The following is a 27,398-nucleotide window of genomic DNA, read 5'->3' as shown; positions in this document are numbered from 1 at the left end:
GGGCGTCCGCAGCCTCCTTGACGAATCAAATTCCAAAACAAGTGCACCTCATGTTAGGAGACAGATAGGACTTTACTCGTGACTTCTTAAAACATATCATGCTAGAAAAGACAACCACAATACCCGGTCTAAATGTTTAAAAAAGGCACGTGCAAAGATTAAAGGTTAACTAAAATAAATACTACAACATGTTTTATCTATATAGACTATCAAAGGTTGGGACATGTTAATTTGTTTTCCTCCTATCGCATTGCATCATACTGCATGCTGAAACTCCGAAGCACTATCTATATCATGTCTCATTTTAATGACAGGTATTACAGTGGACAGTAATATGTTCTTAGACTGACTAACTTGAAGAGGTTAAAGTTGTCAAAACCATTAAACACATATACATATACGTCATTGAGATGTGTAATACAAAAAACAATTTCTTTAATACAATTATCTCTTATTAGACTATTTATCTTTTCCCCCTTTAAACTTAAAATGAAACTAAAGCGAGAGATCCTGACCACCATGTCTTGAACTGGTCCCCTTAACCAAAGCTTTTCCCAAATACAAATGTGCATTTGTACCCTTAGAAATAATGCACTACATCATAGGAGCAAAGATGAAAATAGAAGAGTCATTTCATTAATTAATATTTATTGTGTTTTATCAGAAATAACACATAACCATCACAATAATGAGAAATAATTTGTACACTTTTGTTGAAGCATATCTTAAAGCCAGTCTGCAAAACAATTAAGCACCGATTTACTAAAACACAGGTTTTAAGGGAAGTAAAAAGTATTGTGTGAATAAACAATGTCAGTTTTATGGGTAAAAAAATAATTAGACTAAGCAGGCATATGACAAAATGAGGCACAAATGAAGAAGTTGCTCTTCTTAATACTGCTCATGGTTGTTAAAAGGTTTTAAATTTGTTGCATTTTTATTTTACCTTACTAAAGTTTTCCTTTTATCTATACAATATAATTATGTTAATGAATTGTTACCATATTTAATCCTTTCATAAAATATTAACTGGGAGCACTTGCAGAACCCTTAAATCCCTCAAAGTGATATTGTTATCTTGTTTGCGCAAGATAATTTATAGCCTAGGTACTCAACATGTGGCCTGTGGACCAGTGTCAGACTTCAAAAATGTTATGTGGCTTCTAATCACCCTTGATTCAACAACAGTTCAGTCAAAACCAATGGATAGTACCGCTGAAAACTAGAAGCAGGGAGCAGATCTCTTCAATTTTAACTATTTTCTTTGACATTATAGCAAAATAAACCACCCTAACCTTAATTTAAAAAATAGTTGGTACAATTTAACAACCACCTCACTCTGATAAGACAAACTAAAATTATTTGATGTGAGATTTCTTTTCCTTATGGTCCTAAATCATATGCTGGCTCCTTAAATTGGCTCATATGCACTTGAAGCAACTTCAAATACAAACACTTTGATTACACAATAAAACATTTTAAAGTCATCAGCAGAACTCATTTCTCTGCAGGCCATACACTTGTAGTCCTTCACATAGTCATTCAGTATGTGAAGCAAATGGTGGCTTTGTGTAATTGCAATGCAGGGTGTTCCAAAGTGAAACTAAAACTTGACCAGCTGAGATGTCTCCATTATACACTGGGTGGGTGAAGTTGTTTGAGCAACCAGTATCTATTAAATTATGATCTACCCACAAGGTGTTTATTGTTTATCGATGTAATGAAGTTGTGAGGTCATATATGAGGAACATGATTATGTTTAATTAAAATGAATTAATTAATACTCATGGAAGTTCACCAAACATGTAGACATTATTGGTAGGCAGGAAGCTGAGCCTGTTTCTTTGTGCTCTTCCCACCATCATTTGCAGCAGCCAGCAGACTGTGTGCTGCAGCATCCCCCAGTGGCTGATGCAGGGCCTTGCACACCCAACTTCAGGGCCAGCTCAAAAGGGTCCTCAATGCCAGCCTGTATGAATAATTCAGCCAAGCAGAAGCATTAAAAGAACAAGCACCCAGTTACAAGAATGTATCATGTAACATTTGTGTTTCATCCCAAATCACTGTAAGCAAGGTCACAAAATTGAAGAAGTGAATCCAGGTACTATTACGGTACATTATAACAGAACACCGGCTCCTCTACACAGAGTCCTGTTATGGCCCTGTGCTTCCTTTAACAGTTACTGGTTGTTCATTAAGTCACAATTTCAAAGCAGCTGTTCTTTCCATGAATAAGACCAAAGGCTTTTTTATTACTATTATCAGCACACTGCTGTAGTGATTACAGAAAACTCTTCCAGACGAGACTTCACACTGTCCAAACTGTTAATAATGAGGTGGATTTTGATAAGCCTTTACCATTTTAATTTACTTCTATTTCTCATATCAGAAGAGAAAAAAAAATCTTTAATGAGCGGTTAACAAGTTAGAGAACTCATTTTTAAAAAAATGTAAAGCGGTGCTGTTAGAGGTGTATGTGCATAAAATGATTGCAAGCCCTGATGAAATGGTATTCTATTAGCTGAGTGTAGAACATTCCTTCTTGTTCAAGGTTCCCCAGCATGACTCCACAGTCTGGTTATGAGTCCAAGACAGCTGCTTGACCTTGTGCTTGTGCATGTGTGTATGTATGTTTGAGCGGTACGTGAATGTCCAAGAATGTACAGCATGCAGAAGCACATGCATGTGTGTTTGTGAGCGCAGTTTGACAGAGGCGCTCTGCCCTCTGGGCGTGTCACACAAATTGATACCAGAAACATACTGACCCCTAATGTGTAAAAGAGACATCCAAGAATTTAAACACAACACTGACCTTAGGTTTGACTCCACAGGGCCCAGTGGGGCCCCCCAGTGGCTGGAAAGTAAAGTCCTCTGCAAATCTGGAATGTGTCAGTATGTTGGCCACCTCTCCATCCACCTCCACAACTTCATTGGCCTACAAAATACATCCAAATCTGAAATCATTTGCACAGTGTCCACAGTAGAAGGCTGATGTATATTCTAATTCAGAATATACAGACCATGAAGGTGTACTGACAGTCAAACTGGAAACTATCCTCTGCCCCTGTAATGCCACCATTATATATGACTTTGCAGTTCTTGGTGTTCCCCTTGGGGACCTTAAACAAGCGGTATGTGGCAGAAACAAACTTGAAGTCACCTGTATTAAACACACAAGATTGAAATTAAAAAAATTAATAAATTTCAGGTCATGCAAGAAGGTTAGAAGCTCTCAAAATGTAAAATAACTTGGAATCTTGTAATGTTACATTAGTTGTAACTGTAGCTACATAAATATAGGTTAGGAGAAAACCAGCAGTGACATAATAGTGCAAGCTAACTTAGTAATGTTTATTTGTAGGGTTAATCTATAAAATGTTCTTCTTTAAGAACTTGTGCAAAAGGATTCTCTGATAGCATCATTCATGTCGATTGTGCCTGTATGTACAACTGACATGAATGTCACTGGATATTTACTCTTTTCCAGAGCTCTGTAAACTCCAAAGATGGCTGTGTGGGAAAATCCCAGTAGATCATCAATTTCTGAAATAATCATACCAGCTTATCTGGCACTAACAACCACGCCACATTCAAAGTTACCTAAATCACCTCCCCCCCCCCATTCTGATGCTCGGTCTGAACTTCAGCAGGTCATCATGACCATGTCGACATGCCTATGCGCACCGAGCTGCAGTCATGTGATTTACTGACTAGATATTTGCATTAAAAAGCAGCTGAACAGATGTACCTAACAAAGTGGCTGTTGAGTGTAATTCTGTATCAAGCAAATAATGCAAAAGTCAAGCAAGTAAAAAAGCTGTCAAACCAAGAATGTCCTGCAGTTCCTTGTTGTCAACAGTGATGACACTGGCCGTAACCAGCCGTGGGGGGCTGAAGCCCACTTTTTCAGCCAATTGTAGGAGATCCTTCCAGCAGAGTGCTCCAGCAAGGCACTCACCTGCAAAGATAAAACAGACTATGATATTCTGGTGGGTGCTTGTCAATTTATGGCAGTAGAATATTAATTAGACGCACCCCATAACACTTTGTGATTTTTAATTTCCTCTGTTAGTCTTCCATTGCTGTAAATGTCACTGAAGTACAGCTCACCACCATCCTAATGAGGAAAAATGAGAAAGTGTATGTAAATGTGTAAATATTTGCTTAGCTTTGCTCTCATAGTTTTATGATTGAAGATTTAATAACAATATTTAAAAAATGAGAAGCAGCGTACCTTAAGTACTTTGTAAGCTTCAGTCAGTACCAGCCTCTTGTCTGGAGAAAGATTCACCACACAGTTGGAGCTAAGCAAAAGCAGAAGATGTTCAAAACTGTTATTCTATGATTATATATTGTTAAACTGCACACAAAAAGGATTAGTAAGACACCTTACATAATTACATCAAACGAGTCATTTTCCAGACCTGCCTCGGTCAAGGCTTCGATGTAGCCTTGGACAAAATTTATAGTTGGCTTCTTGTAGCCAAACTCTTTCATATGATGGTCCACATAGGTCCTGGCCAACTCGAGCTGGAATTTAAAAAGGAAAAAAAAAAAAGGTATTTATCAGAATTTATCAGTATCACTCAATAAGTCCAAAACTTTTTGGTTGTATTTAAGGCATTCATGCATACAGAACAGAGTTTTGTCTTTACAAATTAAGAAGTTGAAAAATCTTCACTTAGAAGATTTTAACAGCCTTAAATAGAGTTTTGGAGATATTCTGAGTTCAATTCAGTATCATTTAACCATCAGCTAGGATGCACCGATTAATCATAAGGCCAATGCAGCGATACGGATGTTCAATACCTGGCCATCAGTCATGTCAATACCAGTGACATGTCCCTTCTCACCCACAAGCTGACTCAACATATAGCAGTCCCTCCCACTTCCACTGCCCAAATCTAGTATCCTGCAGCCCTCTAAGCATTCTGGCACAACCAAACCACAGCCATAGTACCTGTGGGAGACAAAAACATATCAGGTTCACTGATTTTGAAGTGTGACTAGAAGAACAGAGAGGTCAGCAACCCACTAACCTAGCAGTGATTTCAGGGTGTACTTTCTTCAGTGCCTGGCGAATGAAGTCAGGGGTGGGCTGGACTGGAGCCACACAGGCATTGGTCTTTAGGTCTGAGGTTTTCTTCAGCGTCTTGCCATAATAATCCTGTTTTCACAAAGAAATCTTGGTAACAGTAGCTCCTCATTATAAAGCAGACTATTTATTTATAAATAAACAGTTTGTTTGCTCCCGTTGTCTCAGCAACATAAATAAAATCCTTTGGGACCCATCTCACCATGATGATGCACTGTTTGAACATCTACCTTCAGGCAGACGTTTCAGAGCCATAAAGACATAATAGACTAAGGAGCTTAGTCTGTTAAGCTTTTATCCCTCAGCCATCAACATGCTGAAGACTGCTAAATTACGGACAACCAGATTCAATACAACTTACATATACAATGTTTACATTGTTACAGCATGATCTCATGTTTACATGTTTACAATTGTAGTTACCCTTGGTATTTAAGCTAACACCAGCAAACGGGAAGAAGCACAATATGGAAACGATTGTGTGTGTGTGTGTGTGTGTATATATTAAAAAAAAAAAAAAATTATATATATATATATATATATATATATATATATATATATATATATATATATATATATATATATACACACACACACACACACACACACACACGCACACACACACACACACATAGATATATAGATAGGTATATATACACTAATTTCTATTCTTCTTTTGCACTGAGGTAATTGCACCTCAATTTCCCTGTTTAATGTTTCATTGCTATAATGTCAATACAAATTGTGATTCTGATACTGTCTGACTCTGAGGCTGCATTGGAAACTGACCATACAAGCAATGGAACAAAACTGCTGGACAGACACCTTAATGAGCACAACTACGGCTAACATGTGTTTATTTTTAAATGACAGATGATCTGTACAAACAGATCATTTACTCATCAGGGGCCAGATCTGTTTTAACAGTTACATAAATACTGAAAATAGGCTAACAACACTCTGTCATGAGCAGTCCCACTACCGACTGGTGTTATTTTACCTTCACATCCACGTGAATCGTGCTATCAGAGAATCCCTTTGGACACGTACTTTAAAAAAAGAAAAGAAAAAAGAAAACATGAGTTACAGATTAGCCCTCCAAATACACGTCAGTAAATTAGCCTACGCCAAGTCACTGCTAGTTCTCTGCTGACTTAAACTGATGTAGCTTTAGTTACAAGTAAGGTCACATTACAAGATCACAAGTTATTTTAGTCTTTAACTTGACACTTTATGACTATTGTTTCTTTAAAATAACCGTGTACGTATCATAACAACATTAAAGGTGAAGGTTCACTCGCTGAATTTAGAACAGCTGCAGCTTGAAATTGGACAATGCACAAGGATTAGGCTGTTTTTACCTCTTTCCATGGTCCATGGTTACATTACGTTCGCTTCCCAAGTAAAGGAAAATCTCAGTGTGCTGTCAAGTTTCCTTACTTTGAACGAACATTGTGCGTTTCACTTCCTGTTTTACCAGCGCGCCCTCTACTTGCCTCACTGCCTAACATAACAGCAACAATGTGACAGCATTTCACATTGTTGCTGTATTAATTCAATGCATTTGATTTGATTTAATAGAAACAAGGCTATCGATTTCATGGGGATTTCCAAGAGGAAGCATGGGACACTCCCACCAATCATTCAGCTCAATAATAATAGATAAATAATTAAAACTAGGAGTTACAGAATATAATAATATTATACTATATTATAATGTTGCCTTCTTGTTAAATGATAAGGTGCCTTCCATATGTGGTCAGTGACGGTTTATCAGTTTACAATAAAAACAGCTGTCCACCTGCAAGTAAACCGTTTTTATTATATGTGGCAAAAGTGCCACAGTTTCAAACTGGAACATACACAGCATTATAGGTGCATAGCAGCATATGGGAGGCTACTAAAAGTCAAAATTCAAATTTTGACAAAGTTAGACAACCTTCTGGGAAAGTACTAAGGAGTGCTTGTGATATTGTACAAAATCCTAATTACATGTGTATGGGACTTTACACATATGCCTGATGGATGGAGATGCCATCAGGCACCCCCAGGATGGACCCTGCCTTTCACCCAATGACAGCTGGGATAAGCTCCAATCAGCTTGTCAGTGGCTGATTAGCGCCATTTGTTAGGAACCTTGACCTCTACAATAACATCACTCAGTAGAACCACTCTGAAATTAAGTCACGGACACAGTGATTGACTACAATTAAGCATTTTTATTGAACATACATCCATCTTAGTTGTCATAATAAATGGCTTATGTCAAGAAGTGCAAAACCACACACACTTATGAAGAAAGAAAAATGTCTTTGGCGAGATGCCCCTGATCTTGTTAACAAATTACCTACTGTACTGTTAGTTAAACGTACCCTTCACACAACTTCAGTTTAAGTCTCAGAAGAACTTAAGTCTTTCTCAACAAAAAAACAATAATACCCACAAGAAGAAGAAGAAGAAAAAAAAAAGAATCTGTCCATAATGATAAAGCTAATGATTTCATAAAAATGATTAAAGCAACTATTTGGTTCATGAACATGTTACAGAATGTTGTACATGATTTGTAATATAAAGTGGTTTTGAGATTTTATACAGTTCCGTTATTTTTTCAAAGAATCAGACAATATGAAAAATAGCTCATCTTTCGACGACATGTACCACAATTACACAATGACATCTTCTAGCTTGCGGAAAGCATTAACGGATAAAGCACTTTCGAGTTTGTTTAGGCTTTGATGGGCAAAAGTCAATCAGCTTAACTGTTTATGCAGAAAGTTACTTTCCTTTTGTGCTGGAAATTCTGGGAAACCATTTTCTCCTCGAGCCGTAAAACTAACGGCTGAAACATTTGTGCTTTGCAGAATTGCAATTTGTGCATCTTTTCAGGTACTCCAAGTAGATTAATTGCATGGCATAATGGTGTAGTCTCATCAGTTGTGGCTACTTAAAGAGATTAGACATAGATTTCTTTGTGGAGGTTTCACAAGGCATCTTTTATTTGTGTTTATCATCTATGGCATACCACTAGAAGCTCAGGAGGCTAGATTGTCAGCATTCAAACTCCTAAAATAACGGGAACTGACAACTATATTCTTTTCCTCTACCACATTGTCTTTGTTTTGTAACAGCAGTGCAGCATTATACATATTGTACCATGCTGTACCATAATAGTCTCATAAAGGTCCTGTTGTGCAACAGCTTATTTTTAAGATACTCTGGTATCCATAACAGCCAATGACTTATTTCATTACCTTATGCTCATGTCTAATAAGAAACTAATCTCTAATCTTCCCACTAATATGTACATGTATATATTTTTTTGACTGCTTATCCAACTACAGTTACAAGGTTACTGGAGCCTGCCATATCAGACATTATGTACATCCTGGACACGTCTCCATTCAAACTCAAACTTAGGGATAGAAATGTAAATTTACCAAAGATGGAAATTGAAGCACCATGACGAAAACCACACAAGCTCAGAAAGAACATGCAAACAGAGAAAGGCAGGTTCAAACTGCTCTGTTGGGTTAAATACTTATGTTAAAAGTAATTTGTGTGCAAACTCCTTGCTTCATAACCATAGCCTTTATTAAATCCTCATTTTAATACAAACTTATACGGGATGAATGTCTAAATGAAGAAAACATATATATATATATATACATTAAAAGTAACATTTCCTTTCTTGATTGAACAGTACAAATGCAGATGACTGGAAATATAAACCCTGGTTTTAAAAAAAAAAGAAAAGAAAAAAAAAGAAGTCACTTTTCCAGTTGACTAAAATTAGCCTTAATGTGCCTTCAATGAGACGTTAAATGTTTCATGTATGAATAGCAAAGCTGAATAATGTCAAAACTGCGGTGATATGAAAATTCTATACAAATAGTGTTAAAAGTTATGATGTTTTTTCACTGTAAAGCTGGTGAAGGTGATAATTCATTAAAGTGACTTTAAAATGTGAGGTGTGATGTTGCCCGTCTCACGTGTAATCTCTATGAAGCTTAACATTCAGTTCATGTTTTTGGTACCTGCTTTCTCTGGGTCTCTCAACATAATGGAAGCCTAGCATTGTCCATCAAATTTCTGCATTTTTAAGGGGGTAGGCACATACTACAAACATTCAACAAATCAATTTTAAAAATGATTGTATACAAAACAAATCTGCTGCATTCCCTACTAACATTTCAGAGGTCCATTTCTCACACATTACAACAAAATGGTAAGAAGGTAATTATCTACTGCTAATTTAAGACTAGATTTAAACAACCGTAGCATCTGCAAGATAAATACCATTTGTGCAAAAGAGGAACTGTTCTCATGAAGATTTGTTAATGCACTAACACTTCCCTATCACTAGTGAGACTTACATAGCAACAAAAACAGACAAAAGGCAGCATGGTTTTGAACTGCTGAAAAAGCACTTTAGAAACAAGAGTCTAACAGGACATCCCCCAAAGTCTTGTTCTGACATCCCTGTACAATATCAGCTTACATAAACACATACTTTGGGTAAATCCACATCATACTTGTCCAAAAATGTTTCTGCTGTGTGTTGTTTTATTACATAGTTCACTACCTGCAGAGAACAAATAGCTTTGCAGAATTGTTGCAAGCACCTGGCAAAGAGAGCTACATTCATCCTAGGCAGTGAACGTCCTGTTCTGACAGCACAACTTCAGCCATCATATGTATCAGTAGCTTTTGTTGTACGAGAAGGGCAAATGAAGGACTCTGTGTGCGTAGTCTGAAGTCCCAATTGCCACAGGATATTAAAGGGCCTTACAGACCAAATATAACCCAAAATACACAGGTTAAGGCCACTGTTCCACACAGGAGCGTGCTTTTTCAACCTCTGGATCTCAGACAATTTTTAGCAGAGATCCTACTTGCTGCTCCCTCACTTCTCACTTGTTTTATCTAAGATGCACACATTCATAAAAAAGACTTAGAAAGCAAACACTTCCTGAAGTACAAAAACAGTGTAGTGCTCTCCTTCCCTCATGACAAAGGTGTGTTAACTTTGCTTCAGCCCTGTGGCTCAGTGCTGGTGCTGTGTGCTGGTCCTTCCTGCTCATTGATGGTGTGGAGGAGGAGGCACAAAGGAGGGTTTAGGGAGCCACTACTTATCTGGTGAGCAGGCTGGGGACTTCCTGTTGGCCCACATCCAGGCCGCCTATCAACTTCCCCAAGAGCCTGCTCCTCCTCCACACAGAAGGAGGCCTGATGGCTGCAGCTGTCACAGAATTCGCCTGCTTCCTCCTCTTCCTCGTCAGCTTTCTCATGCCCCAGAAGGCTCTCTAGCTCCCTTAACTCCTTGCTTTCCTGGCCTGTACTTCCAGCTCCACTACAACCACTGCTCCCACGTGTGCCACACACACACACCTCAATCCCAGAATCACCTGTAATTCGCCGCCTCCTTCCACTGGGGAGTCGCTCTTTGTCCTCAACACTACCATCTGACAGGCTGAGATCCTTCAGCAGGGGGTTCTTGCAGGAGTCATCCCCACTTTCGCTTAGTTTTTCCTGGTTGGCGAGTCCCTCTCTGCTAAGCCCTTCTGATAGCAGTATCACGCCTGAATTTTGTGCCGTTTGCACGGACTTGGTGTCAGGCTTTGGCCTCAAGTCTAAGGTGGGAGGTTGTGGTTCCTCTATGGTGGGCCTACAACACAGGCTATCAGAGACTGGGGGAACTGGGGAAGGCTGAATGGCTGTACAGTGTCCTTGCTGCTGCTCAGGAGCCAGTGGACTAGAAGCCACTGAGGATGGGCCAGTCTGTAAGGCACTGTAGGGAGGGGGAGGAGTTGGCGGCCGGTTGACCACCTCTTCATATTCAGGTAGGAGGTAGTTTGGCAGAAACCCTATAGGAAAAGAAAAAAAAAATGCTTTAAAAAGGCTATAAAAGCACATGAATAAATACATGCCATGCACACCACTGATTATACACACAGGTTTCTGACCTGCCAAAAGAAAAAAAAGACACTTTGACCTCACTGAACTCCCCAGACCAGAATTCAGACAGTTCCAAAACAAAGCAATAGGGTAAAAATGTGACAACAAAAGCTTATTTGTGGGTCAAGTGTGTGCTGAGGGCCATTGTAATCTCACGTTACAACAGTGGCAAGGTACCAAGACAACAATGTTGGTCATTTCCTGTAAACAGGGAAGGTTCTGGCAACACCACAACATGTGGAACCATAGAAAGAGTTCCCTGTAAACTGCATCTGTGACAGGTTCCACTGTGTAGTAGGTGCAAAGCCATTTTTTTAAACAAGTTTAAGAATAGTATGTGCAATTTTTTTCAGTAAAAGCAGCTGCAGCTATCAGTTATTTTATTAATCGAGTAACCTATTCATTCATGAATCATGTAATCAGATAAGAAATTTGTTTTTCTTATTAATGAGCAATAATAAATACTCAAAAGTTGCAGTTGATCTGCATATTTCCAATAAACTTCTGTTGAGTTACAGCTGATTTTTCTATGTATAAAACAAACTTCGGTGGAGGGAGTTACAAAGTTTGCTTCTTATCACCTTGGGAGTTTGTTGATCAGGTGCTTTGATGAAGAACCCGAGATTTTTACCCAGTAAACAGCGCTGCTGTTATGGATATTAGAAACACATTTTCTTTCACTCAACCTGAGCTCACCGTCTTAATAGCGGCTCCACCTGTTTGCTTTGTACCAACTCCACGTTAAACTGTGCCAGTGTCATCATCTCTGCTGCCGTTGTGTTATCATTGTGTGTGGGCTTAATGTTGTCAAACTTTTCATTGCTCCCAAATATGTTTGTATTGCAGGTCTGTTTTAGTCGCAAATGTGACTCGCGTTTCCATTGCGACAGTGGCATGCTACAGATCTGTGTGTTAAACGAAACACTTAAGCAAAGAATTTGTGTCGAGAAATATTTATCGAATCACTCGGTTAATTGTTGCAGCTCTAGTTTTGGAACAAATGATAAATACTGTACTAACTGTACTGTATTGATGTGTACTCATGTTCCATTTAATAACCATCACTATTAAGAATAAAAATCTCAAATGCATTTCTTACTGTAATTCTAGAGCTGATACCAGTTGACTTAATTCCATGTTCACCGATTTCTCAAAACTTTGGATTGTTGACCAAATAATAGGAAACTGAGCCTGTTTTAAACTCTTGTGAGCAGTCTTAAACCAGTTCACAATTTTTGGATTGATCCTAAAGGATTAATAAAGTAACAGTAATTACTTTACAGTGGGGCAAAAAAGTATTTAGTCAGCCACCGATTGTGCAAGTTCCCCCACTTAAAATGATGACAGAGGTCAGTAATTTGCACCAGAGGTACACTTCAACTGTGAGAGACAGAATGTGAAAAAAAAAAAAAAAATCCATGAATCCACATGGTAGGATTTGTAAAGAATTTATTCGTAAATCAGGGTGGAAAATAAGTATTTGGTCAATAACAAAAATACAACTCAATACTTTGTAACATAACCTTTGTTGGCAATAACAGAGGTCAAACGTTTACTATAGGTCTTTACCAGGTTTGCACACACAGTAGCTGGTATTTTGGCCCATTCCTCCATGCAGATCTTCTCGAGAGCAGTGATGTTTTGGGGCTGTCGCCGAGCAACACGGACTTTCAACTCCCGCCACAGATTTTCTATGGGGTTGAGGTCTGGAGACTGGCTAGGCCACTCCAGGACTTTCAAATGCTTCTTACGGAGCCACTCCTTTGTTGCCCGGGCGGTGTGTTTTGGATCATTGTCATGTTGGAAGACCCAGCCTCGTTTCATCTTCAAAGTTCTCACTGATGGAAGGAGGTTTTGGCTCAAAATCTCACGATACATGGCCCCATTCATTCTGTCCTTAACACGGATCAGTCGTCCTGTCCCCTTGTCAGAAAAACAGCCCCATAGCATGATGTTTCCACCCCCATGCTTCACAGTAGGTATGGTGTTCTTGGGATGCAACTCAGTATTCTTCTTCCTCCAAACACGACGAGTTGAGTTTATACCAAAAAGTTCTACTTTGGTTTCATCTGACCACATGACATTCTCCCAATCCTCTGCTGTATCATCCATGTGCTCTCTGGCAAACTTCAGACGGGCCTGGACATGCACTGGCTTCAGCAGCGGAACACGTCTGGCACTGCGGGATTTGATTCCCTGCCGTTGTAGTGTGTTACTGATAGTGACCTTTGTTACTTTGGTCCCAGCTCTCTGCAGGTCATTCACCAGGTCCCCCCGTGTGGTTCTGGGATCTTTGCTCACCGTTCTCATGATCATTTTGACCCCACGGGATGAGATCTTGCGTGGAGCCCCAGATCGAGGGAGATTATCAGTGGTCTTGTATGTCTTCCATTTTCTGATGATTGCTCCCACAGTTGATTTTTTCACACCAAGCTGCTTGCCTATTGTAGATTCAGTCTTCCCAGTCTGGTGCAGGTCTACAATACTTTTCCTGGTGTCCTTCGAAAGCTCTTTGGTCTTGGCCATGGCGGAGTTTGGAGTCTGACTGTTTGAGGCTGTGGACAGGTGTCTTTTATACAGATGATGAGTTCAAACAGGTGCCTTTCATACAGGTAACGAGTGGGGGACAGAAAAGCTTCTTACAGAAGACGTTACAGGTCTGTGAGAGCCAGAGATTCTCCTTGTTTGAGGTGACCAAATACTTATTTTCCACCCTAATTTACGAATAAATTCTTTACAAATCCTACCATGTGAATTCATGGATTTTTTTTTCACATTCTGTCTCTCACAGTTGACGTGTACCTCTGGTGCAAATTACTGACCTCTGTCATCATTTTAAGTGGGGGAACTTGCACAATCGGTGGCTGACTAAATACTTTTTTGCCCCACTGTATTTTAGGCTTTTTGCTTTAAATACAACAAAGACACATTATCATCTCCTTAAAGAGAGCTCAAAAACACTGCAGAGTTCATTTGTTATGTTCACCACTATAACCAACTCTAGTTCACTTGAAACTGTTCATGCAAACCAATGAAATGATGAAACCTTAAATACATAATTGCTCAGCTACGATTAAAAAAAAAAAAAATGCTTAATAAATAGTAAAAATATCAACATCAGATTTTGTTGTTTTGTTTCTCTTGCTGTTGTTGTTGTTTTTTTTTAAGATTTATATAATGTGGGTGTATGTGGTGGCAGAGCTTACTGAAGTAAAAGGGCACAGAGGGGTAGTTGTGTGCTTCACGGTAAGCAATGAGGTTGATCTCGTGCTGCCGTTGTTGCTGCTGTAGTCTGTGTTTGGTGCGGCGATGATGACATACACAGCAGCAGCTTAAAATGAAGATGATTGCCCACACCAACCAAAACCCTAAAATCAGAGGAAGAGCAATTTAGTTTAGTTAATACATGTGAAAACAATGTGACTTTTTTAATATTAAGCAAAACAACATAGTTCAAAGTGGGCAAAAATGTGCTCTCCATTATCCATGTGGTGATGTAACAAGTGCCTGCTGCTAACACAAACATAACATTGCAGATCAAACAGTTCAACACAGTGAAACATCTACACGCTTATACTATGCTATAAACAACTATGTATGCATTGCATTATAAGCTTTACACCATGAAAATCCATTTAAACATCAGAGTTCCTTCTTATCAGTACAACAGAGTACTGACAGATTTTCATTCTTTTTCACTTTGGCACCAGAGCTGTATGACGTCAGCACCCCAATTTCTACATAGTTTTGAAGGCATACCATATAGACGTCTTTCAGGCTACTTAGCCTGAAATATTCTGTTTTGACCTCATAGTATAATGAGTGCTAATAACTGGATCCATTTCAAAATGTGGAGGTTTGCAGGACATCAACATAAAAAATTATAAAAGAAAGCTGACTTGGATTAGGTGTGGGTGATATATCACATATACTTCACGTATGAAAAGTTTTTACATGTACGATGGTTAAAATGGCTCTATCATAGCCACTGAGTATAAATTGCCATGGCAATATTAAGCTGTCTGCATTTAACTCACTGTGAACACACACCCCCTACCCAATGCTGCAAATGGATCACTAATCCAATTCCAACTGGAAATTTTTTACCTGGCACCCTGTGCTGAGCATGCGTGTTTAGATTCTACCAGATGGGGGGAAAAAAACAAAGACAAAAAAAAAACAAATATGGCGACAGCAGGCGTTTCAGACAAGTGAAGGAATTAGACTGTAACTGCAGAGGAGTCAGATTAACTAGTTCCAAAGAGAAACAGCACTGGATCAATAATCTGGCAGTGGTTTGGACTTCACAAAGAGGACGTCGAAAAAAGGCAGTAATTGCAAAACATGCCATAAAATCCATTGCCACAAAAGGGTGTAGTGCTAGGGCTGGGCGATATGACCCAAAATTCATCTCGATATTTTTTTAGCTGGATGGCGATATAAGATATATATCTCGATATTTTCTTTAAAGCCATAAAGTAAGAACAAAAAGAGAGTTCTTAGTCAATAGGGGTGGGGGAAAAAATTGATACTGTGTAGTATCGTGATATTTTGTTTGCTAATAATGTATCGATACAGGGACAGCAGAAATCGATATTTTGTTACTAAAAAGGTTTTTGTGCTCAGAGCATGTTGATCCTTTTTCTGAGCAAGAATCCTGACATTCCTTCACTGTCCAAATGTGTTTAACTTTTTTTTTGGCAGCAATAAACATGACAGTTTACTTATTTTAATTTAAGACATGTTTTATTTTAATTAAGTTTAAAACTTTTTTATTTAATGTAAATTTATATTTTGTTTTAATTTACTTTCAAATTCTTCAGTTGCTGAGTGGGCTGCATAGTTTTCATAAATTGCTTAGTTCAGAATAGCTATAATTGTACCAGATGGTTGCATTCAGTTAAGTTGGACTAGACTGTAATACAAACCGTTTAGTTTGTCAACAATAAGATTTCACAGCTGCTCTGTTCCCAACTTCTACTGCGTGACTGACAGCCTGGAGTTTGAAATCCGCTTCGTAACCATGTCTCTTAACAGGTGCCATTTATGGTCCTTATACACACACAATACGGTAATATTATGTTGAAGCACAGTACGTATCACTCCGCGAGGCTCCTCGGTAGCTGTAATGCTCCGACAATCCATCAAGCGGTGCAGCTCCGTAGCTTACCAAAGTCATACTCAAACATTTTTGACAGATTGCTGAGCGCCGTGTACCACATAAAATCGGTTCGCGGTCATCAAGCACAACCAGAATTCATACATAAGGCGCGCTGTCAACTTTTGAGAGAATGAAAGGATTTTAGGCTGTGCAGCCCCTCTGGGCTGCATGGCGTTGGCGTGGTTAGCTCGTTAACACGTTGACGCTGTCCAGCTCCACGCACGGGGCGATGTGCAGTAACTCGTTAACGGAGATTTGCCGTGTCCATCTTGTCGCTGCCTGCAGGTGAAGTGATGGGGGAGGAGGGGGAGTTGTGTTCAGTGAAGGAGAGGCGAGGTCGAGTAACGTTGCGTAAAGACAAAAGTGAACGAAAGAGAGGCAAACTTGTGGCTTCAAAAAAAGATTTCAATTAGTATACCGGTACAATTTTAAGCACTATATAGTTGAAAATAACATTTGTTTTTGGAGGTTACTTAAACATATCGTGATATAGCCAAAAAAATATTGTGATATTAGATTTTCCTCATATCACCCAGCCCTGCTAATACAGTCTTGAATGCAACGTGAGACATTTTCTTTTATTCAGGGCACTGAAGAATCTTAGTTCATTACATCAATATTTTTTGGCAAGCTGCATTTTACTCCCCATCATGTCCTCAGTGAATAATTAATGCTGTAATATAATTCCCTCTATTTTTACAGGGAGCCCACACCAATTGCTATACCTCACTTTTGCCCTTGAGGCAACCTTTTTGTAACTGCGGCTAGGCAAGACTTCAAATTTACCAAACATAAATGCACTAAGGCAGATAATGCAACTCTGCATTAGTAGTCACCATTTCCAGCAGGGCATATACAGACAAGTGACAAATTAAGGGAAAAAACATTGATGCAGTAGCTCTGCAATGGTTTAGAAGATGATTTTGCTTATATGGTTTGGGACCCAGATGAACACCTATGGAAAAATGTTGTCCTTTGAGCTGTTCCTCCAACTTCTTTAAAACACCCAATACATTCAACAGATATGCAGAATCAATGGTAAAGTACCTGACTAAAACACTAGAGTATTAGGTTATTTCAACAGTGCCAGCTGATAAGCAACAAGAACAGTTTCACCATTACATAATTTGTAGATTTATGAGAGCTGATAAGCCATTTTTATTACCCAGCTGAGTGCATGCCATGGTTAAAAAAAGGTTTGAGTACCTATTAAGAATCTTTATGTGAAGAAAACAACAACAATTTAATTTAAACATTAGTATTCCCCAGTGTAACACTGTACAGGAAATTCTCAATAAAGCACAAGCTTCACTATGTTTTTAATGGTGATATTCTTGTATCTGCTACTTATCTTAACAGCAGTCCCTGCCATGATATCACAATGTTGATTACATTGCACTCAGAGAGTTCCTGCAAATCTGTGACCTCTGACTACAGAGAGCTAAGACTAAAACTACACAGGTGCGCCTAAAATATAATAGAATTGAGATGATGAATGCTGAATATGCATTTAGACATAGTAATAATAAACAAGTTAAACTGCTAATGAAACAAGGCAGCCCCTATAGATTTTATAACTGGACTCACTCATTATGCCAGCGTTGCACCCTTTCATCCTTGTCTGTCCTCTTGCCCTTTATTTCTATTAAGCACTTTTTCCAGCATCCCAAATTTTCCCCTTATAAATACTTTAACCTGGTGAACATGATCTGCTCCATCTGACCATGAGCGTTTGCTCACTGTTGCTGGCAGTCTTAGTTTAAGAACAAAATGTAAATTTAATTCTGAGGATGACACTCCACTTCGAGACATCTAATCTTGTTTTGTAAGGTTGCTTAAACTACAATTTTTTTTGTTTTACAAAAAAGCATCACAATTTATGTGTCCCAGTCTTGTTTCGGTACTAAGTGTATTTATCCCATTACTCTTTCAGTCCTTATTACAATGCATCAGCTTAATATTACAATGATTGATTTTGTCATACCTTATCTTTTAGTGCCTGTCACAGAGTGAAAGGTTTAAGAATTAGGATCAAACACACAAGAAGAAAATTAGACTTACACCAAAGCTCATAGTAGTAACTGCAGCACTGAGATTCCCCACAGCAATGTCCAGACTCACAGATGTAGCTCTGGTTGTTAACACCTTCACAGTGCAGCAGGCTCTACAAAACAAGTAAAGAAATGCAGTCACTTGTTAGTAGCTACGTCCAATAACAAAGACAAAATAAAAATTATCTGAGCCTATAACACGACAAAAAAGTCTACAAAATGAAACTGGTTTGAACAACATGGTCGTCACTGCCACCGACAGGAGTATTATGTTCTTTAAGTTCTCCATACTTATGGATATAAATACAATTTTAGTCAGCTTACTAAAGCATACACCTTATCTGGGGTTTTGTTAATCTTTCTGAACATTTGGTTGACATAGGTTAATTATCCCCATATTTGTGACACAAAGAAAAAAGAAATATCAAAATCAATTACTTATTTTCACTTGCCAACAGAACAATGACATGTACATCTACTTTAAATCTGATATCAGCCAATATTATCTTCTTAGAGTAAAGTGGTGATACAGAATCCTGATACTTTAATATGAGAAAGAATTCAGAAGATTTAAAACAAACAAACAAATCAACACACACACACACACACACACACACACACCTAACCTTGATTTGTCATTGTGAATATTAATAATAACACTGCAGATAATGTAGAAGCCATACATTTATACTTGTTCTGAACTGAACATGTCGTAATCACTTATGCTTGGAAACTACTAGAATTTCACTAATGTTTAAGACACATATCAAGTGTAAATGTATGAATCACAGCCAGCACAAAAACCACCCAGTATGCTTCCCAGAACAGTGAAAAAGAAAAGAAATTTAAATTCAAACTTCAGCTAAGGCCAAATGAGAATGAGGAAAATGTCAAAAATAAATAGGGCACTTGTCTCCACTTCAAGCACGTGGTTGCTTGTTTTAACAGTCAATATAGCAAACTAGCAGCGTGGTCAACAGTTAACTTTACAAAACATGTTAGTGAGCTGACTGCTACCAAACCTGTAAAAACTTCCATTGTGAAATAAACAGAGAAGAGGTCGCTATAGAAAAAAAAAAAAAAAAAAAAAGGGAGAGAGCATTGTAATCAAAAACCTTGAGACAGCTTTACAAACTTTTCCAAGTAGATCAGTTATTCTAGATTAGCTTAATGATTAGCTAACCAAAGTTCTATAACTGGATTTTCTATCTCTCTGTAGATTACCAGTGCAGGTCCCCGACTGAGAGGCATGATGATCATGGGTCCACAAATCCTAGACAGGTTTCCTCTACCACATGGGTCATTAAAGTCAAACAGCTCTCAAGCATACTCTCACCCTCTCACACAGCCTTCCTCTCCGTCTTTGTAGACCATACACACACACACCCCTCCCACACTCCCTCGGCCCACTCCAATCCAGGCCCAAACAGTGGACAAGGATTGCTTTACGGAAATTTCCAAGCAGCAGTGGAGAGCGAGCTGCTAGCTGAGACACTGCATGAAAATAAGTTGTGCAGAGTGGTGAGAAGTGTGTTAAGTATGAGGGAGGGAGAGAACGAAAGAAAATCAAAGAAACTCCAGACACACAAAAATGATTTGTCACACAAGAAACACCAGATCAGCACAAAACAAACTGCTGACATAAAATTATAGCCCCGATTTCAAATCTGATGGACTGTCAGCCGTTTCGGCTTCATCAACATGACATTTTTTAAAATTCAGTTCCACAGCTTTAATTCTCTGTAATAATTACTGGATGTTCTGTTCCTTAAGTTTGTTTTTTGATAACATCAGCTGTTTTCACTGACTCACAAGCCAATCTCAACCATATGCTGTGCTCCTTTGGGGTTGGGCTTTTTATTGCAATTCAGTAGAGATAACCATCTAGTTTGTTTGGGTCTTCAGCACTGAGTGTTCAGTCATCAGTGCTGCATGCAAAGAATGGGGTAATGAATGGGGAGGGGGCTTCAAGATTTTACAAAACAGTTTAACAGGAAAAAGTACTATAGTTAAGTCTTTAACATGAACATGCATGAACTAATCTGTTTTGCCGAAAAAAGATCAGGTGATTACCACTAACTAGACCTAAAAAAAAACCCCACACATCTGAGAGCACTCCCAGTTCTTACTTTTTAGTCACCCTAAGAGACTGTGAGCGAGCAAAGAATCTGGACTAGTGAGATTCCCCTGTCCCTAATCCAAGCAATCAACAGAGACAATCCACCTCTCTTATGCCACACTTGCAGATTAAAGGCAGATTTGGTTACTGTCTCTGAGATTACTGTTGCATCAGAAAATAAATTAAGCTTATTAATGAGAACTTGCTGAAATGACCAGTTCAAACATCTGCTGGTGACAATCAGACACTGTTACTGGAGATACAAGGCAGCAGTTCTTTCTTAAGTCTTGACTGCACAATCAGAGTTGATCCACTTAGCTCAGGCCAGTAGAACTTGGCAAGTCAGACGATGCATGCAAGGACCTCGCTGCCCTTTTATTAATCTGTCCTACAACAAAGAAAGGCACCCTTTCATAGTCATGAAGGTTATGCATAACAAAAAACTCCTGCAGCAACCGTAAATGCTATGAATGCACCCGAGAAAGGTGCGGCAGCTTAGGAGGAGAGTATAGTAAACCAGAGTTGCTGAATTTTATCTCCAAGTTAACAAACAGTATGTTCACAGCAGCTAAAGCTTTGCCTCAAGAGAAAACATTTATACAACAGTTTTGGCTGTTTAAGAGGTTGTTAATTTCTAAAATTACAAACTGGATTATCTATGATTGGCTTTACATCTGATGTCTTCCAATATAGCGTAAGCTACACTTTGCAACATTACCATGTCAGAAACTTCTCCTTTTATACAGTGCAGAGGTATTACTGATGCTAATTCTTTCTGAAGAGTCCCATGGCTAGGGAAGACCTTTTAAGCTTTTGAGGCTGATGTTTTTTTTTTGTTTTTAAAACCTGATGACCGTGTTTCCACTGTTAGGAAATTATTTTACTGAAAAAAGGGAAGGCAAAACAAACATTTCAGGGTGCTTATGTGTGTGAAGAAAGCAAGAGATGGATGGGGACAAGGATCCTAGTCTCAAAGGCTGCCCTTACTTTACCCTATGATTGAGAGGGACTGCAGGATTTAGGGCCAGTTTGAAAAGGCTTTAAGTCAAAATAGCAGTGAAAAGCCAAACCATGTGCCTTTTTAGCCTTTTGTTTCTCCTACTCCTTTAAACGGTTAAGTAAAGAAACAAAGAATCGCAGACTTTTAGCAGTGATGAATACCAACCTACCACCCATTAAAACATCAGAGTGACAGCTCATGCAGGTCAAGCTTAAAGTTTTAGCTTTGTCTTTCACTACCCTGGGAAGTCTTTTTTTCGCTTTTTTTTTTTTTGTAATTTTAATGTGTGAATGGACCTTTTTTCAAACTTACATTGTATAATGAAGAGAATAACTCTTATTATGAACCGCTGCCAAATGGTAATCAACATAATCACTTATTATAATAACATGAAACCGATACAATATACCTGAAATCACTATATTAAGTTTTGGAGGTGTGAAAGCACATGGCACATATAGTCGGGATCTTGTGCTGCATCTATTGCATCTACTAAGTTTATACTTCTGTTGTCAGCAAATTACCTGCACACACGTGCACTGATAACATAAAGACATAAAGCATGTGACATTACATTGATAATAGTAGTCATCTGTAATTACTTTACTCCCAAAGTGCTGAACTTACTCATAATCTATTACACTACACATGTCAAAACTTGTGAAGAATTTAACCTAAATTAAGTATTAAAGCCAGTAGGATAATAATTTTCCCTTTCTTCTTTTTTCTTGCCAGTACTGAGTAAAAAAAAAACCCTCCCTGGAAGTGTTACTGGACATAAGCAACGAGTTAACGATTCTGGTCACACAGGAATGCCCATTAAATTCAAATTTCACATTTAGTGCTCACATTATGTTGTCACATTGCTCCTGATTAATAAAACTTTGCTAGGCTCTAGCCAGCCTTTCTGTGATTGGTTGTTGAGTTGTTAGTTGGGTGAAGACTGTTTGTAACACTGTTAAATTTCAATGAAAATAAAAAACAAATATTTCCTTCATCAGCTTTTCTTGTAAGTACACAAGTGAACTGTAGCTTTCACTTGGTGAGACTTCTCACTGTGTGAAGCAAATCCAGTTGACTCCTACCTGACAGCAGCTCAAATCACTCACAAGGTAATGGGAAAAAGAATTACAGCAGACCATTGTTCCTTCAGATATTTTTTTTGAATAATCAACAACATACAAGTCCAACAGAGGACCAACATTAGCTGGCACTTTCAAACCAGTCAAGCCTGCTGTCAAAAACAGACTTCTGAAACAGAGTATACGTTTCCAAAACAATTTCACTTACTTCCAAGATGCACAAAAACAAAAATCTGAAGAAGTTAGAGCTCCAGCACCACTTGTACTCTACAGAACAATTTCATATCTGACGAACATGTTTTTGGCTGGTGGCCCTAATCCCCACAGGGCTTAACTGCTTTGAAAACTAGTCTGTCAAACAGAGCAAGTTTCATATAAAGCTGAATACTCAATTGGGACAAATACATTCATGTTTACTTTCTGAAAAGACTTATTAATAACTGACATTGTCCTGAAAAACAAAACAAAACATACCAATAAGCTAATTTTTACAGTGACAGTTGCAGTATGTTGCTCTGGTGAAACGGGCTAGAGCAGTACAGGATATATCAAAGATAGGGTAAACCTAGACTACAAAGAGGTCCATAGGATTGTTTGAAAATAAATAACAATACATTTGCATACATTTTGCATGTGTATACCACCATGGTAGGGCTGTTCGATATAACGATATATATTGGATGACGATATAAAAACGTCTATCGTTTCATTTTACGCTATCGTTTGTTTCGTGGTGTCGCAAAATAAACTGTTTACGGCAATATTTTGTCATCGTTTTGATGGTCACTGTAGTGGCTATATTAATTTCTTAAAGTTCTCTCTTTCTTTTATATTTAATATAACCACACTACAGACGGACAAGCGCCTGTTTTTATGCTTTGTGGTTAGCAACAACGACGGTAACACCATCGCGTGTCCGCTTGTTTATGTTCCACATAAACCTTTCACAATAAAGCTCAAGATCCCGTTGAGACTTTTCAAAATAAACTGAATCACGTGAAAGAGCAGATTATTTATGAATGAGAAGTAAAAAAGAGCCGCCAGGTGCTAAAAAATAAACCTTAGACTCAAACGTTAGAACAGGCTTTTCCCCGCAGCACGCTGTGTAATAAATACTCACAAAGAAAACAGCGGCTGTTACAACTTATGTCTAAAAATGTATCGTTTCATGCATCGTAGGGCTGCTCGATTATGGCAAAAATGATAATCACGATTATTTTCACTGAAATTGAGATCACGATTATTTGACGATATTTATTTAACCCTTTAAGACCTACTATAGAACCAAGTCCACCAGAGCTTATATTATTTTTTTACATGCTGTAGTGCCATTTGTGGGAGCATTTCAAGTTGCTATACATCAATACAACTGTTATAGCCCATATTTTAATAATATGTATGCATTAAGTCCATAGTAATTACATAAATTGCAAAAAAGTGCAATAAACTACAAAAAAAATTGAAAATCGCTTTTGTTTTGTTTACATATATTTCTACTTGGAGAAATTTAAGAGGTTTATCCCTCAAAACTTTAAATACAATAAAGTTGCAAAAAATAGTTTCCCACCACAGGAAATTTATTTTGAGTGTCTTCATAGTTTTATTTTGGAGATACAGCAATTTTTATATACTGCAGGAAAAACAAAAAACAATCCTATGATGCAAATTTGCAAAGAAAACAGCAGGTGCATCATTTCACTGTGGGAAGTGTTACGAACAGCTGATAGGAACGGCAAAGCGTGTTTCTGGAATATTATGTTTTTGTTCCTGCAAGCGCTTTTTATGCAATTTTTGCAAAGCTATATGTGGAACGAAACCGTGACCGAGGACAAGCTGATGGCATAAGATGTAAGTACAACTCCTCCGGTTTCATATGCAAAACAAATTATTGCGCTATAGCTTACACGGTCCAGGTTCTACAGGAATTTAACAATAGTTACGCAAAACGGAGCATGCAGCTCTGACCGGCTTTAAAGGGTTAACAATGACTTTTAAAAAAATAATATAAAATAGTGTGCAACACCACTGAAGTTTTTTTTTTTTTTTTAAACTCTCTTTTCAACCAACGGCAGTCACTCTCCAAATAACTTCTGCTTAGCTTTCCGAGCTTCCCTCGGGTCCTCTTAATCAGCGGTCTCCAACCTTTTTTGCGCCACGGACCGGTTTATGCCCGACAATATTTTCACGGACCGGCCTTTAAGGTGTCGCGGATAAATGAGGGAGGGGCTAATAATCGGCTCAGTCATTTTTAATGATCGTTGAAAGCCCAGATCGTAATCGTGATTAAAATTCGATTAATTGAGCAGCCCTAATGCATCGGTTAAAACACTCGACTCCAGCTACATGACACGCAGCTGGAAACACTTCCCGCAAGACGAGCTGCCCGAGATTCACAGAATTTACAGAAAATGTTACATTTGTGTGATTTATATCGTTATCAGGACGATAGAATTCTTATAACGGGATATGAGATTTTGGTCATATCGCACAGCCCTACACCATGGTATATTTTAAATAAAACAACTAAAGTGGGGATACTTTAAATATTTAGTTAACTGTTTGGAAAATACATTTTTATAAATACTCCCCCCATTTTTAGACTTAAGTAATGAAACAAAGTAACAACTTTAAATACTTGAGTAAAAGTACTTGTTGCTTGTCTGTGTCTCTCTCTGCCTATTTTTTTTTTTAATTCTGTAACTAAAAGCACATTAAAGAATTTCCCATTTTTCTCTCTTAGGGAACTTCTGGGTTGCTTTTGCATTATGTTTTAGATGACTGACCTTTTGGATCACTTTTAAAGCATTTAACTGAATCTGAGCTGAGAATATAGTGTTGTAAACTTCCGAATTCATCATGATACGTCTATCAGCAGTGATATCATTAATAAAAACTAGTAACCCAGCTCCACTTGCAGCCATACATGCTGACAGTGGCCTCCACACCGTTTGACAGATAATATTGTAAGTTTCAGATAATGAACCTCTTTCACCACGTCTGCCTTCCCATTATTGTGGTAGAAGTTAATCTTGGTTTAATCTTTCCAGTGTTTTTTCTATTCTTTTTTCATTACTGGACAGGTGCTTGTCAAACCAAATCTGGCCATCATGTTCTGGATTGTAGACTTTGACAATAATACACCTTCCTCCATGTCTAGATGTTTTTAACGGCATATCCTGGCCAGCACAAAGAGTACTACAATCACCCGCTTTAGTCATTTTCTGTGGTCTTTCATTTCTTCTGGGGTTGCTGAGCTGGCTGGTGCATTCCTTCTTCTTAAGAATGAACTGTTGATTTGGCCACTCCTTCAGTTTTTGCTGTCTCTAGAATAGTTTTATTTTGATTTTACAGCCCAATGATGTCCTCCTACACTTGTATCAAGATCTCTTTGGACTTTGTTTGAAAGTTGCAGCGAACAGCTACCAAATGCAGTTCAGTTCAAGCTCGTGAAGATGCATTTCTGGTGTGTCCATGACACTATGCAATGCATTATAGACCTCAGCTTTGGCGTCCCAACACACCAAGGGTTCTCTTTACGTTTTTATCTTACCACTGAAAAGTCATATGTTCAAGGCCAATTTTGTTTCTAAATATGTTGTGTGTCACAGAAAATACAACAATATGGTTTAATACAGCATGCCTCCAGAAGTGGGGGGAAAGTACCATTAATGTAATCTAGAACAAGGACTAATACATTTAAAACATCACCCCTGACCCCCTTTAGAGTAATAAGCCTTCTTATTGAGGATATACAGTTCATGTATGTTCATGTAATTAAAAAAAAAATCACTGCCGATTTTATACTGTATGTGTTAAAACTGTACATCACTGTTTACGTAAAAACGAAGAAACTTAAGAATCCAGTTCTGTTCTGTTCACGAAGCTACTCCCAATGTTTTACATTCATTTTTGTAAAAGGAAAACATCAAGGCCCAAAGACTGAAATAATGGGAGCAGACTACCACGAAGCCAAGACAGTGATAATAATATATAGCTCTTCGACACAAATTAATTACAGAGTGAAGTTCACACGAGCTATTTTTATGTTGCTGGTAACTACACCGCTCTTGATCCAAGTCAGACGATTTTGTTCTGTTTACTGCTATGGCAGCAGTCAGGCATGAAGAACTGCTTTTGCTAATCGTGCTACTCACTTCTGGCTAAAATGTCAACCGCCTATCATAAAGAAAACAGACCAAGGCCCTGACTCACTGATCTTTGTGTTTTTTACTTCAACGGTGCGTTAGCTGCCGAAGCTAGCAGCCGAAGTTAGCTAGCAAACAGGCAGCTAACGTATTTCCTGACAACACGGTAAGAGTTGCAGCAGGCAAATATCAACGACAGCAGATTTATAAAAATGTATCAAAGACTAGGCGAGCTTGTTATAAAGCAGAATAAAATTCCCTATTCGGATAGTCGTCTACCTTAGCCCGGTATCTATCTAGCTAGCTATCTGAGAAAGCCTTGTTTTTGAGTGAGCAACCTTACCGTGTCGGCTGCTGCGGACTCGGTGGGGGTGACAGAGCCAACAGCGTGCAAAAACAATCCCATTTTAAGACCCGAACATTCGCCTCTCATTCCTCCAAAGGGGGCTCTGACTACAACAGAAACATAGGCATGCAAAACACTTGTTTTCATAAACTGTGTTCGACTATCTTTAAGTATTTCTCGGCCCGTATCGCGTTGCGAGGCCGCTGTAAGCACCGCCTCCTTTGCGTACTGGGCATTACAAAAAAACGATGCTAACGCAACTGGTTGCTGTCGGTGCCACTGACTGATACAGCTGTTATACAAGCCGTTCCCTAGCTCAGGCACTCCGCTTCGGTCACCTGGGTGTGGCGTGGTCACCTCTATAAGTTGCATGTGCGCAACGTGATGGGCGTTCGGTGCCGTGGATCATAACTGGTTTTGCGGATTGACCAGCGATTGGACAGT

The 27,398-nt window shown here is 38.5% G+C and overlaps 2 protein-coding genes across 2 annotated transcripts; both read right to left on the bottom strand.

The window, feature by feature from the left end:
• Nucleotides 1-636: 636 nt before the first annotated feature.
• Nucleotides 637-6,572, bottom strand: as3mt (arsenite methyltransferase). Its single transcript, XM_085277717.1, has 11 exons — nt 6,457-6,572; nt 6,096-6,144; nt 5,040-5,167; nt 4,810-4,960; nt 4,394-4,530; nt 4,235-4,304; nt 4,036-4,117; nt 3,827-3,958; nt 3,021-3,160; nt 2,813-2,935; nt 637-1,969 (listed from the first exon to the last, which is right to left on the bottom strand). The coding sequence occupies exons 1-11, from the start codon at nt 6,471-6,473 to the stop codon at nt 1,862-1,864; spliced, it is 1,137 nt and encodes a 378-aa protein (XP_085133843.1). The 5' UTR covers nt 6,474-6,572; the 3' UTR covers nt 637-1,861.
• Nucleotides 6,573-7,299: 727 nt separating this feature from the next.
• wbp1lb (WW domain binding protein 1-like b) lies at nt 7,300-27,342 on the bottom strand. Its single transcript, XM_085277708.1, has 4 exons — nt 26,952-27,342; nt 18,273-18,375; nt 14,257-14,418; nt 7,300-10,959 (listed from the first exon to the last, which is right to left on the bottom strand). The coding sequence occupies exons 1-4, from the start codon at nt 27,324-27,326 to the stop codon at nt 10,127-10,129; spliced, it is 1,473 nt and encodes a 490-aa protein (XP_085133834.1). The 5' UTR covers nt 27,327-27,342; the 3' UTR covers nt 7,300-10,126.
• Nucleotides 27,343-27,398: the final 56 nt, after the last annotated feature.

The sequence above is a fragment of the Mchenga conophoros genome, linkage group LG6 (genome assembly GCF_057382185.1).
Source record: "Mchenga conophoros isolate Kocher_MC1m ecotype Shallow Benthic linkage group LG6, M_conophoros_male_GT1.1, whole genome shotgun sequence".
Lineage (NCBI taxonomy): Eukaryota > Metazoa > Chordata > Actinopteri > Cichliformes > Cichlidae > Mchenga > Mchenga conophoros.
Note: the sequence above shows the minus strand (reverse complement) of the source record. Positions and strands in the feature narration are given on the sequence as shown.

Coding starts and splice junctions, on each gene's coding strand:
- as3mt (XM_085277717.1), bottom strand. Junction 4,305..4,393: donor GACTCGTTTGATGTAATTAT/GTAAGGTGTCTT, acceptor GCTTTTGCTTAG/CTCCAACTGTGTGGTGAATC. Junction 1,970..2,812: donor CCTGTGGAGTCAAACCTAAG/GTCAGTGTTGTG, acceptor TTATTCATACAG/GCTGGCATTGAGGACCCTTT.
- wbp1lb (XM_085277708.1), bottom strand. CDS start 27,326: ATGCAACTTATAGAGGTGACCACGCCACACCCAGGTGACCGAAGCGGA. Junction 18,376..26,951: donor AGTCCGCAGCAGCCGACACG/GTAAGGTTGCTC, acceptor CTTGTTTTGTAG/AGCCTGCTGCACTGTGAAGG. Junction 14,419..18,272: donor TTACTACTATGAGCTTTGGT/GTAAGTCTAATT, acceptor CTCTGATTTTAG/GGTTTTGGTTGGTGTGGGCA.